Genomic DNA, 15,000 nt, shown 5'->3' on the forward strand with positions numbered 1-15,000 from the left:
TTATAAACAAAAACATTTTAAAAATTATTTTTTTTTATTTTTTTTTGGAATGTATCGCGAGAAAAACTTTAAAAAAAAAAATATGTATATAATTTTTTTATTTTTTGTTTTTATAATTTTATAAAAAGAAACTATCTCGCACAAGAAAGTTTCTCGTGCGCACAAGATACAAGTCTAAAAAATAATAATAAAATAAAATAAATTATTAATTTTAAAAACATTTTTAAAATAATTTTATGAAAAGTTTCTCCTGCGCACGAGAAACTTTCTCACGAGAAACTATCTCGTGCGAACGAGAAACTTTTTATAAAATTGTAAACAAAAAAATTTTAAAAATTATAATTTTTTTTTTTGGAATGTATCGCGAGAAAAACTTTTTTAAAAAAAAAAAAAAAAAAAAAAAAAAAAATATATATATATATATAATTCTTTTATTTTTTGTTTTTATAATTTTATAAAAAGAAACTCTCGCACGAGAAAGTTTCTCGTGTGCACAAGATACAAGTCTAAATAATAATAATAAAATAAAATAAATTATTAATTTTAAAAACATTTTTAAAATAATTTTATGAAAAGTTTCTCCTGCGCACGAGAAACTTTCTCACGAGAAACTATCTCGTGCGAACGAGAAACTTTTTATAAAATTGTAAACAAAAAATTTTTAAAAATTATAATTTTTTTTGTTGGAATGTATCACGAGAAAAACTTTAAAAAAAAATAAAAAACAATTAAAAAAAATATATATAATTCTTTTATTTTTTGTTTTTATAATTTTATAAAAAGAAACTCTCTCGCACGAGAAAGTTTCTCGTGTGCACAAGATACAAGTCTAAATAATAATAATAAAATAAAATAAATTATTAATTTTAAAAACATTTTTAAAATAATTTTATAAAAAGTTTCTCCTGCGCACGAGATAGTTTCTCGTGAGAAACTATCTCGTGCGAACGAGAAACTTTTTATAAAATTATAAACAAAAAAATTTAAAAAAAAAATTTTTTGGAATGTATCGCGAGAAAAACTTTTAAAAAAAAAAAAATATATATATATATATAGAAATTTTTTTTTTTTTTTTTTATAATTTTATAAAAAGAAACTATCTCGCACGAGAAAGTTTCTCATGCGCACAAGATACAAGTCTAAAAAATAATAATAAAATAAAATAAATTATTAATTTTAAAAACATTTTTTAAATAATAATTTTATAAACATTTTATAAAAAGAGATACATGTCTAAAAAAAATAAAAATAAAAATAAATTATAAAAAAAAAATGTTTCCCCCATGTCCCTTTAGGGCCTCTGTAAGTAAACAACCTCAAAGTGCTGCAGTGTATTAAAAAAATAAAAATAAAAATGAAAACTAGAACCGCCACATAGCTAAAACTAGTATGCATATATCTGAAAAAAGGCTTTTTCAAAAAGAAGGGTTTTTAAGCCTTTTTTAAAAGCATCCACAGTCTGTGGTGCCCTCAGGTGGTCAGGGAGAGCGTTCCACAGACTGGGAGCGGCGGAGCAGAAAGCCCAATCTTCCATATACTTTTCAAAATAAATGATATTTTGTTTTTTATTACTATATTGTGTTGTAATATTTCTACTATTATTTTCTCAATGTTGTTTTTATAAACTTATTAATGTAATATTTGTATTTCAAATTGTATAGATAATTTATCATGTTTTATACTCTATATTTAGTATATTTTATACTATTTTTATTTATTTTTGTTCCTGTCTGCAGCTGCTGTTTGGCCGTAGAAATGACGGCGCCCTCCTTGAGCGTGGTCCTGGTGGTGCTGCTGGCCGCCGCCGCGCTGTCGCGGAGCGCCGCCGAGCCCGGAGCGCCCCGCAGCAAGAGGAGGCTCGGCTCAGGAAGCGAAGGAGGCGCCCAACAGCGCCCCCTGAAGGCCGCACGGGGCTACGGCAAGGACCGCCCGGGCGACGGCGGTCAAGCGGCTCAGGCGTCACGGGGAAAAGGCGGCAGGCCCAGTTCCCGCGGGCCGGCCCATCCCCTGACCCGCTTCCAGGACGACAGGACGGGCTTGGAGGGTCTGAGTCCGGTGCGGGTGGAGGCGGGTCCCGGCAGAGCTGGAATGAAGACGCGGCCCAGGGAGAACCACCTTATGGCGACACGCAAGGGGAGGGGCCACGAGCAGCACTCTGACCTCAGGAGACATGGCGGGCGACGGGACAAGACGCGGCGTGGACAAGGTTTGCTTCACCAACACACTAAAGCAGGTCCTCCCTCGGCTTTTAAACCAGTTCTGCTTCACCAACACACACTACAGCCAGTCCTCGGGTTTTAAACCAGTTCTGCTTCACCAACACACACTAAAGCAGGTCCTCCCTCGGGTTTTAAACCAGTTCTGCTTCACCAACACACACTACAGCCCGTCCTCGGGTTTTAAACCAGTTCTGCTTCACCAACACACACTACAGCCCGTCCTCCCTCGGGTTTTAAACCAGTTCTGCTTCACCAACACACACTATCCTCGGCTTTTAAACCAGTTCTGCTTCACCAACACACACTACAGCCCGTCCTCTGGTTTTAAACCAGTTCTGCTTCACCAACACACACTACAGCCCGTCCTCCCTCGGCTTTTAAACCAGTTCCGCTTCACCAGCACACACTATCCTCGGCTTTTAAACCAGTTCTGCTTCACCAACACACACTACAGCCGGTCCTCAGGTTTTAAACCAGTTCTGCCTCACCAACACACACTATCCTCGGGTTTTAAACCAGTTCTGCTTCACCAACACACACTATCCTCGGGTTTTAAACCAGTTCTGCTTCACCAACACACACTATCCTCAGGTTTTAAACCAGTTCTGCTTCACCAAAACACACTATCCTCAGTTTTTAAACCAGTTCTGCTTCACCAACACACACTATCCTCTGGTTTTAAACCAGTTCTGCTTCACCAACACACACTATCCTCGGGTTTTAAACCAGTTCTGCTTCACCAACACACACTAAAGCAGGTCCTCCCTCGGGTTTTAAACCAGTTCTGCTTCACCAACACACACTACAGCCCGTCCTCCCTCGGGTTTTAAACCAGTTCTGCTTCACCAACACACACTACAGCCCGTCCTCCCTCGGGTTTTAAACCAGTTCTGCTTCACCAACACACACTATCCTCGGGTTTTAAACCAGTTCTGCTTCACCAACACACACTATCCTCGGGTTTTAAACCAGTTCTGCTTCACCAACACACACTATCCTCGGGTTTTAAACCAGTTCTGCTTCACCAACACACACTATCCTCAGGTTTTAATCCAGTTCTGCTTCACCAACACACACTATCCTCAGGTTTTAAACCAGTTCTGCTTCACCAACACACACTATCCTCAGGTTTTAAACCAGTTCTGCTTCACCAACACACACTATCCTCGGGTTTTAAACCAGTTCTTCTTCACCAACACACACCATCCTCGGGTTTTAATCCAGTTCTGTTTCACCAACACACACTATCCTCGGGTTTTAATCCAGTTCTGCTTCACCAACACACACTACAGCCGGTCCTCAGGTTTTAATCCAGTTCTGCTTCACCAACACACACTATCCTCGGGTTTTAATCCAGTTCTGCTTCACCAACACACACTATCCTCAGGTTTTAAACCAGTTCTGCTTCACCAACACACACTATCCTCAGGTTTTAAACCAGTTCTGCTTCACCAACACACACTATCCTCGGGTTTTAAACCAGTTCTTCTTCACCAACACACACCATCCTCGGGTTTTAATCCAGTTCTGTTTCACCAACACACACTATCCTCGGGTTTTAATCCAGTTCTGCTTCACCAACACACACTACAGCCGGTCCTCAGGTTTTAATCCAGTTCTGCTTCACCAACACACACTATCCTCGGGTTTTAATCCAGTTCTGCTTCACCAACACACACTACAGCCGGTCCTCTTGATTTTCAAGGCAAACGCGAAACGTGACGAAATCCACTTTGGCCGCCAGACGGCAGTGGGGTGTTGGATATGGTAAAATGTATTTTGTGTCAGTAGAGTGGCGCTTTCCATCATTTTCAGCAAAATGATTAACCCACCCACCCCCTCTCTTCCTCTCACGCGAGATCCACCTAGGAATGGGGTTAGGTGTGTGGTATAAAATACTTTTTTGGACGTAGACAATAGTTTCGGAGAAGTGTCATGGCAAATTCAAGTCGATGACTGCAGTTTCCGCACCAAACACAAACATATGTTCCTCGTTTTACCCTCCAGGTTTTCTTCTGGACCGCAAGCTGAGCGATCCGCTCCACCAGCCGCCTCCCTCCCCCCTCTCCACCCACCCCCACCCCGCCCTCCGTGCGGAGCATCTCGGCGACGCCTCCCCCTCGTCGCCCCACTCAGGCGCCTTCGGCTCCGGCTCCTCCATGGTTGCCACGGTGATGAACGATCATCCCCCAACGCTGCCCCCGGCCTCCACCAAGACCCAGGTAAGAACCCAAGGGGTGCTCGTTGACGGGCGGGTGTCTGTTGCGCCTCGGCGAGGGTGAGGGTGGTTTAGGGGGGGGGTGGAGGCAGACATTATGTTGCCTCAAAGCTCAGAGCTCATCTCGTCAAATGAGCCTCGCATGCGAGAAAACCCAAAACCCCTCCAGCTGCTAGACCGTGGTCTGTGTCATAAAGGTTCGCCTTTGGGATCCCGGCGCTCCTTGCTGGTCCTTGAGAACTGGTGTCGGCACGCCGGTGGCTCGTTTCCATGCCACCGAGGTGCTGACACCAGATCTGCATTTGGTCCTCGGGGAGGACTTAGTGGACATGCACAGTCTTCATGTAGGACTGGAGAGTCCACTTGGTTTTAGTGCAGGTCTCTCAGGGTCCTTTGGAACAGCAAATATATTTGATCTAAATTGACTTTGACTTTTTATACAGTGCATCTGAAAAGTATTCACAACGCTTCACTTCTTTCACATTTTGTTATGTTTACAGCCTTAATTCAAAATGAAATTAATTCATTTTTATCCTTCAGAATTCTACAATTAAAAATTTGGCAAATTTATTAAAAATAATAATAATACAATTTTAAGAAACCCATGTCAATAAAGTAAAAGAAGCAATGATAGTCACACACACACTAGGTGTGGCGGAACTATTCTCTGCATTTGACCCTTGATCACCCCCTGGGAGGTGAGGGGAGCAGTGAGCAGCAACGTGTGCCGCGCCCGGGAATCACTTGGTGATTTAACCCCCCAATTAATGGTAATGGCTCCCATTTTTATAGTCTTTGGTATGACTCGGCCGGGGTTTGAACTCACAACCTACCCATACATAAGTGTTCACATAGTGGGCCACAATAAATGAAGTGGTGGACAACATAAAATGAGTGGTGGCCCACATTAAATGAAGTGGTGGACAACATAAATTAAGTGGTGGACCACATTAAGTGGAAGACAACATAAAATGAGTGGTGGGCCACTTTAAATAAAGTGGTGGACAACATAAAATGAGTGCTGGGCCACAATAAATGAAGTGGTGGACAACAAAAAATTAGTGGTGGGCCACCATAAATGAAGTGGTGGACAACATAAAATGAGTGGTGGCCCACGTTAAATGAAGTGGTGGACAACATAAATTAAGTGGTGGACCACATTAAGTGGAGGACAACATAAAATGAGTGGTGGGCCACAATAAATGAAGTGGTGGACAACATAAAATGAGTAGTGGGTCACAATAAATGAAGTGGTAGACAACATAAAATGAGTGGTGGGCCACAATAAATGAAGTGGTGGACAACATAAAATGAGTAGTGGGCCACTATAAATGAAGTGGTGGACAACATAAAATGAGTAGTGGGCCACGATAAATGAAGTGGTGGACAACATAAAATGAGTGCTGGGCCACAATAAATGAAATGGTGGACAACATAAAATGAGTGGTGGGCCACATTAAATGAAGTGGTGGACAACATAGAATGAGTGGTGGGCCACCTTAAATAAAGTGGTGGACAACATAAAATGAGTGGTGGGCCACAATAAATTAAGTGGTGGACAACATAAAATGAGTGGTGGGCCACAATAAATGAAGTGGTGGACAACATAAATTAAGTGGTGGACCACATTAAATGAAGTGGTGGACAACATAAATTAAGTGGTGGACCACATTAAGTGGAGGACAACATAAAATGAGTGGTGGGCCACTTTAAATGAAGTTGAGGACAACATAAAATGAGTGGTGGACCACATTAAGTGGAAGACAACATACAATTAAGTGGTGGGCCACAATAAATGAAGTGGTGGACAACATAAAATGAGTGGTGGCCTACATTAAATGAAGTGGTGGACAACATAAATTAAGTGGTGGACCACATTAAGTGGAGGACAACATAAAATGAGTGGAGGGCCACAATAAATGAAGTGGTGGACAACATAAAATGAGTGGTGGCCCACGTTAAATGAAGTGGTGGACAACATAAATTAAGTGGTGGACCACATTAAGTGGAGGACAACATAAAATGAGTGGTGGGCCACAATAAATGAAGTGGTGGACAACATAAAATGAGTGGTGGCCCACGTTAAATGAAGTGGTGGACAACATAAAATGAGTAGTGGGCCACAATAAATGAAGTGGTGGGCAACATAAAATGAGTGCTGGGCCACAATAAATGAAGTGGTGGACAACATAAAATGAGTAGTGGGCCACAATAAATGAAGTGGTGGACAACATAAAATGAGTGGTGGCCCACATTAAATGAAGTGGTGGACAACATAAATTAAGTGGTGGACCACATTAAGTGGAGGACAACATAAAATGAGTGGTGGGCCACCATAAATGAAGTGGTGGACAACATAAAATGAGTGGTGGCCCACATTAAATGAAGTGGTGGACAACATAAATTAAGTGGTGGACCACATTAAGTGGAGGACAACATAAAATGAGTGGTGGGCCACAATAAATGAAGTGGTGGACAACATAAAATGAGTGGTGGCCCACATTAAATGAAGTGGTGGACAACATAAATTAAGTGGTGGACCACATTAAGTGGAGGACAACTTAAAATGAGTGGTGGGCCACAATAAATTAAGTGGTGGACAACATACAATGAGTGGTGGCCCACATAAAATGAAGTGGTGGACAACATAAATTAAGTGGTGGACCACATAAAATGAGTAGTGGGCCACCATAAATGAAGTGGTGGACAACATAAAATGAGTGGTGGCCCACATTAAATGAAGTGGTGGACAACATAAATTAAGTGGTGGACCACATTAAGTGGAAGACAACATAAAATGAGTGGTGGGCCACAATAAATGAAGTGGTGGACAACATAAAATGAGTGGTGGCCCACGTTAAATGAAGTGGTGGACAACATAAATTAAGTGGTGGACCACATTAAGTGGAGGACAACATAAAATGAGTGGTGGGCCACAATAATTGACGTGGTGGACAACATAAAATGAGTGGTGGGCCACAATAAATGAAGTGGTGGACAACAAAATGAGTGGTGGGCCACATTAATGAAGTGGTGGACAACATAAATTAAGTGGTGGACCACATTAATTGGAGGACAACATAAAATGAGTGGTGGGCCACCATAAATGAATTGGTGGACAACACAAAATGAGTGGTGGGCCACATAAAATGAAGTGGTGGACAACATAAATTAAGTGGTGGACCACGTTAAGTGGAGTACAACATAAAATGAGTGGTGGGCCACAATAAATGAAGTGGTGGACAACATAAAATGAGTGGTGGGTCACAATAAATTAAGTGGTGGACAACATAAAATGTGTGGTGGGCCACAATAAGTTAAGTGGTGGACCACATTAAGTGGAGGACAACATAAAATGAGTGGTGGACAATATAAAATGAGTGGTGGGCCACAATAAATGAAATGGTGGACAACATAAAATGAGTGGTGGGTCACAATAAATAAAGTGGTGGACAACATAAAATGTGTGGTGGGCCACAATAAATGAAGTGGTGGACAACATAAAATGAGTGCTGGGCCACATTAAATGAAGTGGTGGACAACATAAAATGAGTGGTGGGCCACAATAAATGAAGTGGTGGACAACATAAAAGGAGTGGTGGGCCACTTTAAATGAAGTGGTGGACAACATAAATTAAGTGGTGGACCACATTAAATGAAGTGGTGGACAACATAAATTAAGTGGTGGACCACATTAAATGAAGTGGTGGACAACATAAATTAAGTGGTGGACCACATTAAGTGGAGGACAACATAAAATGAGTGGTGGACAATATAAAATGAGAGGTGGGCCACAATAAATGATGTGGTGGACAACATAAAATGAGTGGTGGGCCACATAAATGAAGTCGTGGACAACATAAATTAAGTGGTGGACCACATTAAGTGGAGGACAACATAAAATGAGTGGTGGACAATATAAAATGAGTGGTAGGCCACAATAAATGAAGTGGTGGACAACATAAAATTAGTAGTGGGCCACATTAAATGAAGTGGTGGACAAGATCAAATGAGTGGTGGGTCACATTTAATGAAGTAGTGGACAACATAAAATGAGTGGTGGGCCACATTAAATGAAGTAGTGGACAACATAAAATGAGTGGTGGGCCACATTAAATGGTGTCACATTGACTTTATCTCTTGCTAAAGAATAAAAGGTGCAGCATATTAATGAACATTGGATCTTGTGTTGATGTTTTGCTCCATCAATCCCTGTAATTGATATTCCTTAACGAGGTGACTTCCTCAGTCTTAACGAGGTGACTTCCTCAGTCTTAACGAGGTGACTTCCTCAGTCTTAACGAGGTGACTTCCTCAGTCTTAACCAGGTGACTTCCTCAGTCTTAACGATGTGACTTCCTCAGTCTTAACGAGGTGACTTCCTCAGTCTTAACGAGGTGACTTCCTCAGTCTTAACGAGGTGACTTCCTCAGTCTTAACGAGCTGACTTCCTCAGTCTTAACGAGGTGACTTCCTCAGTCTTAACGAGGTGACTTCCTCAGTCTTAACGAGGTGACTTCCTCAGTCTTAACCAGGTGACTTCCTCAGTCTTAACGAGGTGACTTCCTCAGTCTTAACGAGGTGACTTCCTCAGTCTTAACCAGGTGACTTCCTCAGTCTTAACGAGCTGACTTCCTCAGTCTTAACGAGGTGACTTCCTCAGTCTTAACGAGCTGACTTCCTCAGTCTTAACGAGGTGACTTCCTCAGTCTTAACGAGGTGACTTCCTCAGTCTTAACGAGGTGACTTCCTCAGTCTTAACGAGCTGACTTCCTCAGTCTTAACGAGGTGACTTCCTCAGTCTTAACGAGGTGACTTCCTCAGTCTTAACGAGGTGACTTCCTCAGTCTTAACGAGGTGACTTCCTCAGTCTTAACGAGCTGACTTCCTCAGTCTTAACGAGGTGACTTCCTCAGTCTTAACGAGGTGACTTCCTCAGTCTTAACGAGCTGACTTCCTCAGTCTTAACGAGGTGACTTCCTCAGTCTTAACGAGGTGACTTCCTCAGTCTTAACGAGCTGACTTCCTCAGTCTTAACGAGGTGACTTCCTCAGTCTTAACGAGGTGACTTCCTCAGTCTTAACGAGCTGACTTCCTCAGTCTTAACGAGGTGACTTCCTCAGTCTTAACGAGGTGACTTCCTCAGTCTTAACGAGGTGACTTCCTCAGTCTTAACGAGGTGACTTCCTCAGTCTTAACGAGCTGACTTCCTCAGTCTTAACGAGGTGACTTCCTCAGTCTTAACGAGGTGACTTCCTCAGTCTTAACGAGCTGACTTCCTCAGTCTTAACGAGGTGACTTCCTCAGTCTTAACGAGGTGACTTCCTCAGTCTTAACGAGGTGACTTCCTCAGTCTTAACGAGCTGACTTCCTCAGTCTTAACGAGGTGACTTCCTCAGTCTTAACGAGGTGACTTCCTCAGTCTTAACGAGCTGACTTCCTCAGTCTTAACGAGGTGACTTCCTCAGTCTTAACGAGGTGACTTCCTCAGTCTTAACGAGGTGACTTCCTGAGTCTTAACGAGCTGACTTCCTCAGTCTTAACGAGGTGACTTCCTCAGGCTGCTGTGGATCTTTTTATTCCTGCTGGACTCCACGGGGGAGCTGCGATGCTGCGTCTCCTTCACACTTCTTTCCCACCGAGCGTGACCCTGAGCTGCTCTCTCTCTCTCTCTCTCCCCCTAGAAGTCAGGAGGAGCAAAAGGGCGAGGCGAGGTGATGCCCACGCTGGACATGGCGCTCTTTGACTGGACCGACTACGAGGACATGAGACCTGTGGACGCCTGGCCGTCCTCCAGGAAGAAAGGTACTCCGAGACAGGAAGACCACGTTTGAAGGCGTGACTCTCGCACGGTTGTCTTCCTCCGCCGCAGACAAGAGGCGGAGCAAGAACCTCAGCAGCGGGAACGCCACGGCGGATGCTGACATCATCGAGCCATGTGACCACCATCTGGACTGTCTTCCTGGTCAGTCGGCATCCTTTATCCTTAAAGCAATAACAAATCTTCTATAAGCGGCAAATGTTTAAAAAAATCAGGCTTTGCTACACATCTTAAAATGTAGCTTGTTAGTCAGCTACAAACTTGGGAGCTGTGAGTTTGATCCTTTGTTTTTGTCTTGAACAAACACATACACAACACTTCTGCATGGTAACATGAGCAATAGTGGAAGTGACACTTTCAAAGCAAACATTGAATGACATGGCGAACCACATTAAATTATATGGCAGTCCACCTTAAATGATGTGAACCACATTAAATGATATGGCAGTCCACCTTAAATGACATTGCGAACCACATTAAATGATATGGCAGTCCACCTTAAATGATGTGGCGGACCATATCTAATGTTGTGACAGACCACATTGAATGACATGACGGGCCACAATAAATGATGTGGCTGATTAATCTGCACTTATCATGATTAATCTGCACCCATCATGATTAATCTGCACTCATCATGATTAATCTACACTCATCATAATTAATCTGCACTCATCATAATTAATCTGCATTTATCATGATTAATCTGCACTAATCATGATTAATCTGCACTCATCATAATTAATCTGCACTCATCATAATTAATCTGCATTTATCATGATTAATCTGCACCCATCATGATTAATCTGCACTCATCATGACTAATCTGCACTCATCATGATTAATCTGCACTCGTCATGACTAATCTGCACTCATCATGATTAATCTGCATTTATCATGATTAATCTGCCCCCATCATGACTAATCTGCACTCATCATGATTAATCTGCACTCATCATGATTAATCTGCATTTATCATGATTAATCTGCATTTATAATGATTAATCTGCACTCATCACGATTAATCTGCATTTATAATGATTAATCTGCACTCATCATGATTAATCTGCACTCATCATGATTAATCTGCATTTATCATGATTAATCTGCATTTATCATGATTAATCTGCACTCATCATGATTAATATGCACTCATCATGATTAATCTGCATTTATCATGATTAATCTGCACTCATCATGACTAATCTGAACTCATCATGATTAATCTGCATTCATCATGATTAAACTGCATTTATCATGATTAATCTGCATTTATCATGATTAATCTGCATTTATCATGATTAATCTGCACTCATCATGATTAATCTGCACTCATCATGATTAATCTGCACTCATCATGATTAATCTGCATTTATCATGATTAATCTGCATTTATCATGATTAATCTGCATTTATCATGATTAATCTGCACTCATCATGATTAATCTGCACTCATCATGATTAATCTGCACTCATCATGATTAATCTGCACTCGTCATGATTAATCTGCACTCATCATGACTAATCTGCACTCATCATGATTAATCTGCACTCATCATGATTAATCTGCATTTATCATGATTAATCTGCACTCATCATGATTAATCTGCACTCATCATGACTAATCTGCACTCATCATGACTAATCTGCACTCATCATGACTAATCTGCACTCATCATGATTATCTGCACTCATCATGATTAATCTACACTCATCATAATTAATCTGCATTTATCATGATTAATCTGCACCCATCATGACTAATCTGCACTCATCATGATTAATCTGCACTCATCATGATTAATCTGCATTTATAATGATTAATCTGCACTCATCATGATTAATCTGCATTTATCATGATTAATCTGCAATCATCATGATTAATCTGTATTTATCATGATTAATCTGCACTCATCATGATTAATCTGCACTCATCATGATTAATCTGCATTTATCATGATTAATCTGCACTCAACATGATTAATCTGCACTCATCATGATTAATCTGCATTTATCATGATTAATCTGCATTCATCATGATTAATCTGCACTCATCATGATTAATCTGCACTCATCATGATTAATCTGCACTCATCATGAATAATATGCACTCATCATGATTAATCTGCACTCATCATGATTAATCTGCACTCATCATGACTAATCTGCACTCATCATGATTAATCTGCACTCATCATGATTAATCTGCATTTATCATGATTAATCTGCACTCATCATGATTAATCTGCACTCATCATGATTAATCTGCATTTATCATGATTAATCTGCATTTATAATGATTAATCTGCACTCATCACGATTAATCTGCATTTATCATGATTAATCTGCATTTATAATTATTAATCTGCACTCATCATGATTAATCTGCATTTATCATGATTAATCTGCATTTATCATGATTAATCTGCACTCATCATGATTAATATGCACTCATCATGATTAATCTGCATTTATCATGATTAATCTGCACTCATCATGACTAATATGAACTCATCATGATTAATCTGCACTCATCATGATTAAACTGCATTTATCATGATTAATCTGCACTCATCATGATTAATCTGCACTCATCATAATTAATCTGCACTCATCATAATTAATCTGCATTTATCATGATTAATCTGCATTTATCATGATTAATCTGCACTCATCATGATTAATCTGCACTCATCATGATTAATCTGCATTTATAATGATTAATCTGCACTCATCATGATTAATCTGCATTTATCATGATTAATCTGCATTTATCATGATTAATCTGCACTCATCATGATTAATCTGCACTCGTCATGATTATTCTGCACTCGTCATGATTAATCTGCACTCATCATGGCTAATCTGCACTCATCATGATTAATCTGCACTCATCATGATTAATCTGCATTTATCATGATTAATCTGCACTCATCATGATTAATCTGCACCCATCATGATTAATCTGCACTCATCATGACTAATCTGCACTCATCATGACTAATCTGCACTCATCATGATTATCTGCACTCATCATGATTAATCTACACTCATCATAATTAATCTGCATTTATCATGATTAATCTGCCCCCATCATGACTAATCTGCACTCATCATGATTAATCTGCACTCATCATGATTAATCTGCATTTATAATGATTAATCTGCATTTATAATGATTAATCTGCATTTATCATGATTAATCTGCATTTATCATGATTAATCTGCAATCATCATGATTAATCTGCATTTATCATGATTAATCTGCACTCATCATGATTAATCTGCACTCATCATGATTAATCTGCATTTATCATGATTAATCTGCACTCAACATGATTAATCTGCACTCATCATGATTAATCTGCACTCATCATGATTAATCTGCATTTATCATGATTAATCTGCACTCATCGTGATTAATCTGCACTCATCATGATTAATCTGCATTCATCATGATTAATCTGCATTTATCATGATTAATCTGCACTCATCATGATTAATCTGCATTTATCATGATTAATCTGCACCCATCATGATTAAACTGCATTTATCATGACTAATCTGCACTCATCATGATTAATCTGCATTTATCATGATTAATCTGCACTCATCATGATTAATCTGCACTCATTATGACTAATCTGCACTCATCATGATTAAACTGCATTTATCATGATTAATCTGCACTCATCATGATTAATCTGCACTCATCACGATTAATGCCGTCATTCTTTGTGATTAATCCCACTTCATGTATAACCTTTGACCTTTGTTTGCCCCCTGCAGGTTGGTGCTGTGACCTGAGGCAGCACGAGTGCAAAGGTCACAGCCGAGGGCTCAACAACAAATGTTATGATGACTGCATGTGTGAGGAAGGTGAGCAAGACGCCACACTCCTCAAAAAGACGCCCTCCGCCTCGTCTCGCAGGCTTCAAACACACACCCTTTGGCCTTGTCTCGCAGGCTTCCGCTGTTACGCCAAATTCCACCGCAAGCGCCGCGTGACGAGGAGGCGGGGCCGCTGCGTGGTCCCCGAGTCGGTGAGCAGCGACCAAGGAGGCTTCATCACCATTTGAGGAGGGGCGGGGGCGTGTCCTGCAGGGGGGAAGGTGAACGCCTCCACATCGCTTGTCTGTCAGGCGGACATTTTCATGCACAAGTGGATGCTTTTTATTTCTGGATTTGCTTGTCAATAACGTTGGTTGACCAAGGTGTATACCTGTTAATAACATCTCCTGGTTGACCAAGGTGTATACCTGTTAATAACATCTCCTGGTTGACCAAGGTGTATACCTGTTAATAACATCTCCTGGTTGACCAAGGTGTATACCTGTTAATAACATCTCCTGGTTGACCAAGGTGTATACCTGTTAATAACATCTCCTGGTTGACCAAGGTGTATACCTGTTAATAACATCTCCTGGTTGACCAAGGTGTATACCTGTTAATAACGTCTCCTGGTTGACCAAGGTGTATACCTGTTAATAACGTCTCCTGGTTGACCAAGGTGTATACCTGTTAATAACATCTCCTGGTTGACCAAGGTGTATACCTGTTAATAACATCTCCTGGTTGACCAAGGTGTATACCTGTTAATAACATCTCCTGGTTGACCAAGGTGTATACCTGTTAATAACATCTCCTGGTTGACCAAGGTGTATACCTGTTAATAACGTCTCCTGGTTGACCAAGGTGTATACCTGTTAATAACGTCTCCTGGTTGACCAAGGTGTATACCT

At 40.6% G+C, this 15,000-nt stretch overlaps 1 protein-coding gene across 1 annotated transcript in view; it reads left to right on the forward strand.

The window, feature by feature from the left end:
- Positions 1–14,529, forward strand: part of draxina (dorsal inhibitory axon guidance protein a) — a 47,848-nt gene extending 33,319 nt beyond the window's left edge. The window contains exons 2-7 of the mRNA XM_062037618.1: positions 1,737–2,206; positions 4,227–4,441; positions 10,122–10,242; positions 10,310–10,402; positions 14,048–14,137; positions 14,225–14,529. Of these exons, the coding sequence (XP_061893602.1) occupies positions 1,756–2,206; positions 4,227–4,441; positions 10,122–10,242; positions 10,310–10,402; positions 14,048–14,137; positions 14,225–14,337 (1,083 nt within the window). The 5' untranslated portion in view covers positions 1,737–1,755 and the 3' untranslated portion in view covers positions 14,338–14,529. The remainder of the gene's footprint in view (positions 1–1,736; positions 2,207–4,226; positions 4,442–10,121; positions 10,243–10,309; positions 10,403–14,047; positions 14,138–14,224) is intronic.
- Positions 14,530–15,000: the final 471 nt, after the last annotated feature.

This window comes from Entelurus aequoreus, linkage group LG26 (assembly GCF_033978785.1).
Source record: "Entelurus aequoreus isolate RoL-2023_Sb linkage group LG26, RoL_Eaeq_v1.1, whole genome shotgun sequence".
NCBI classification, from domain to species: Eukaryota; Metazoa; Chordata; class Actinopteri; order Syngnathiformes; family Syngnathidae; genus Entelurus; species Entelurus aequoreus.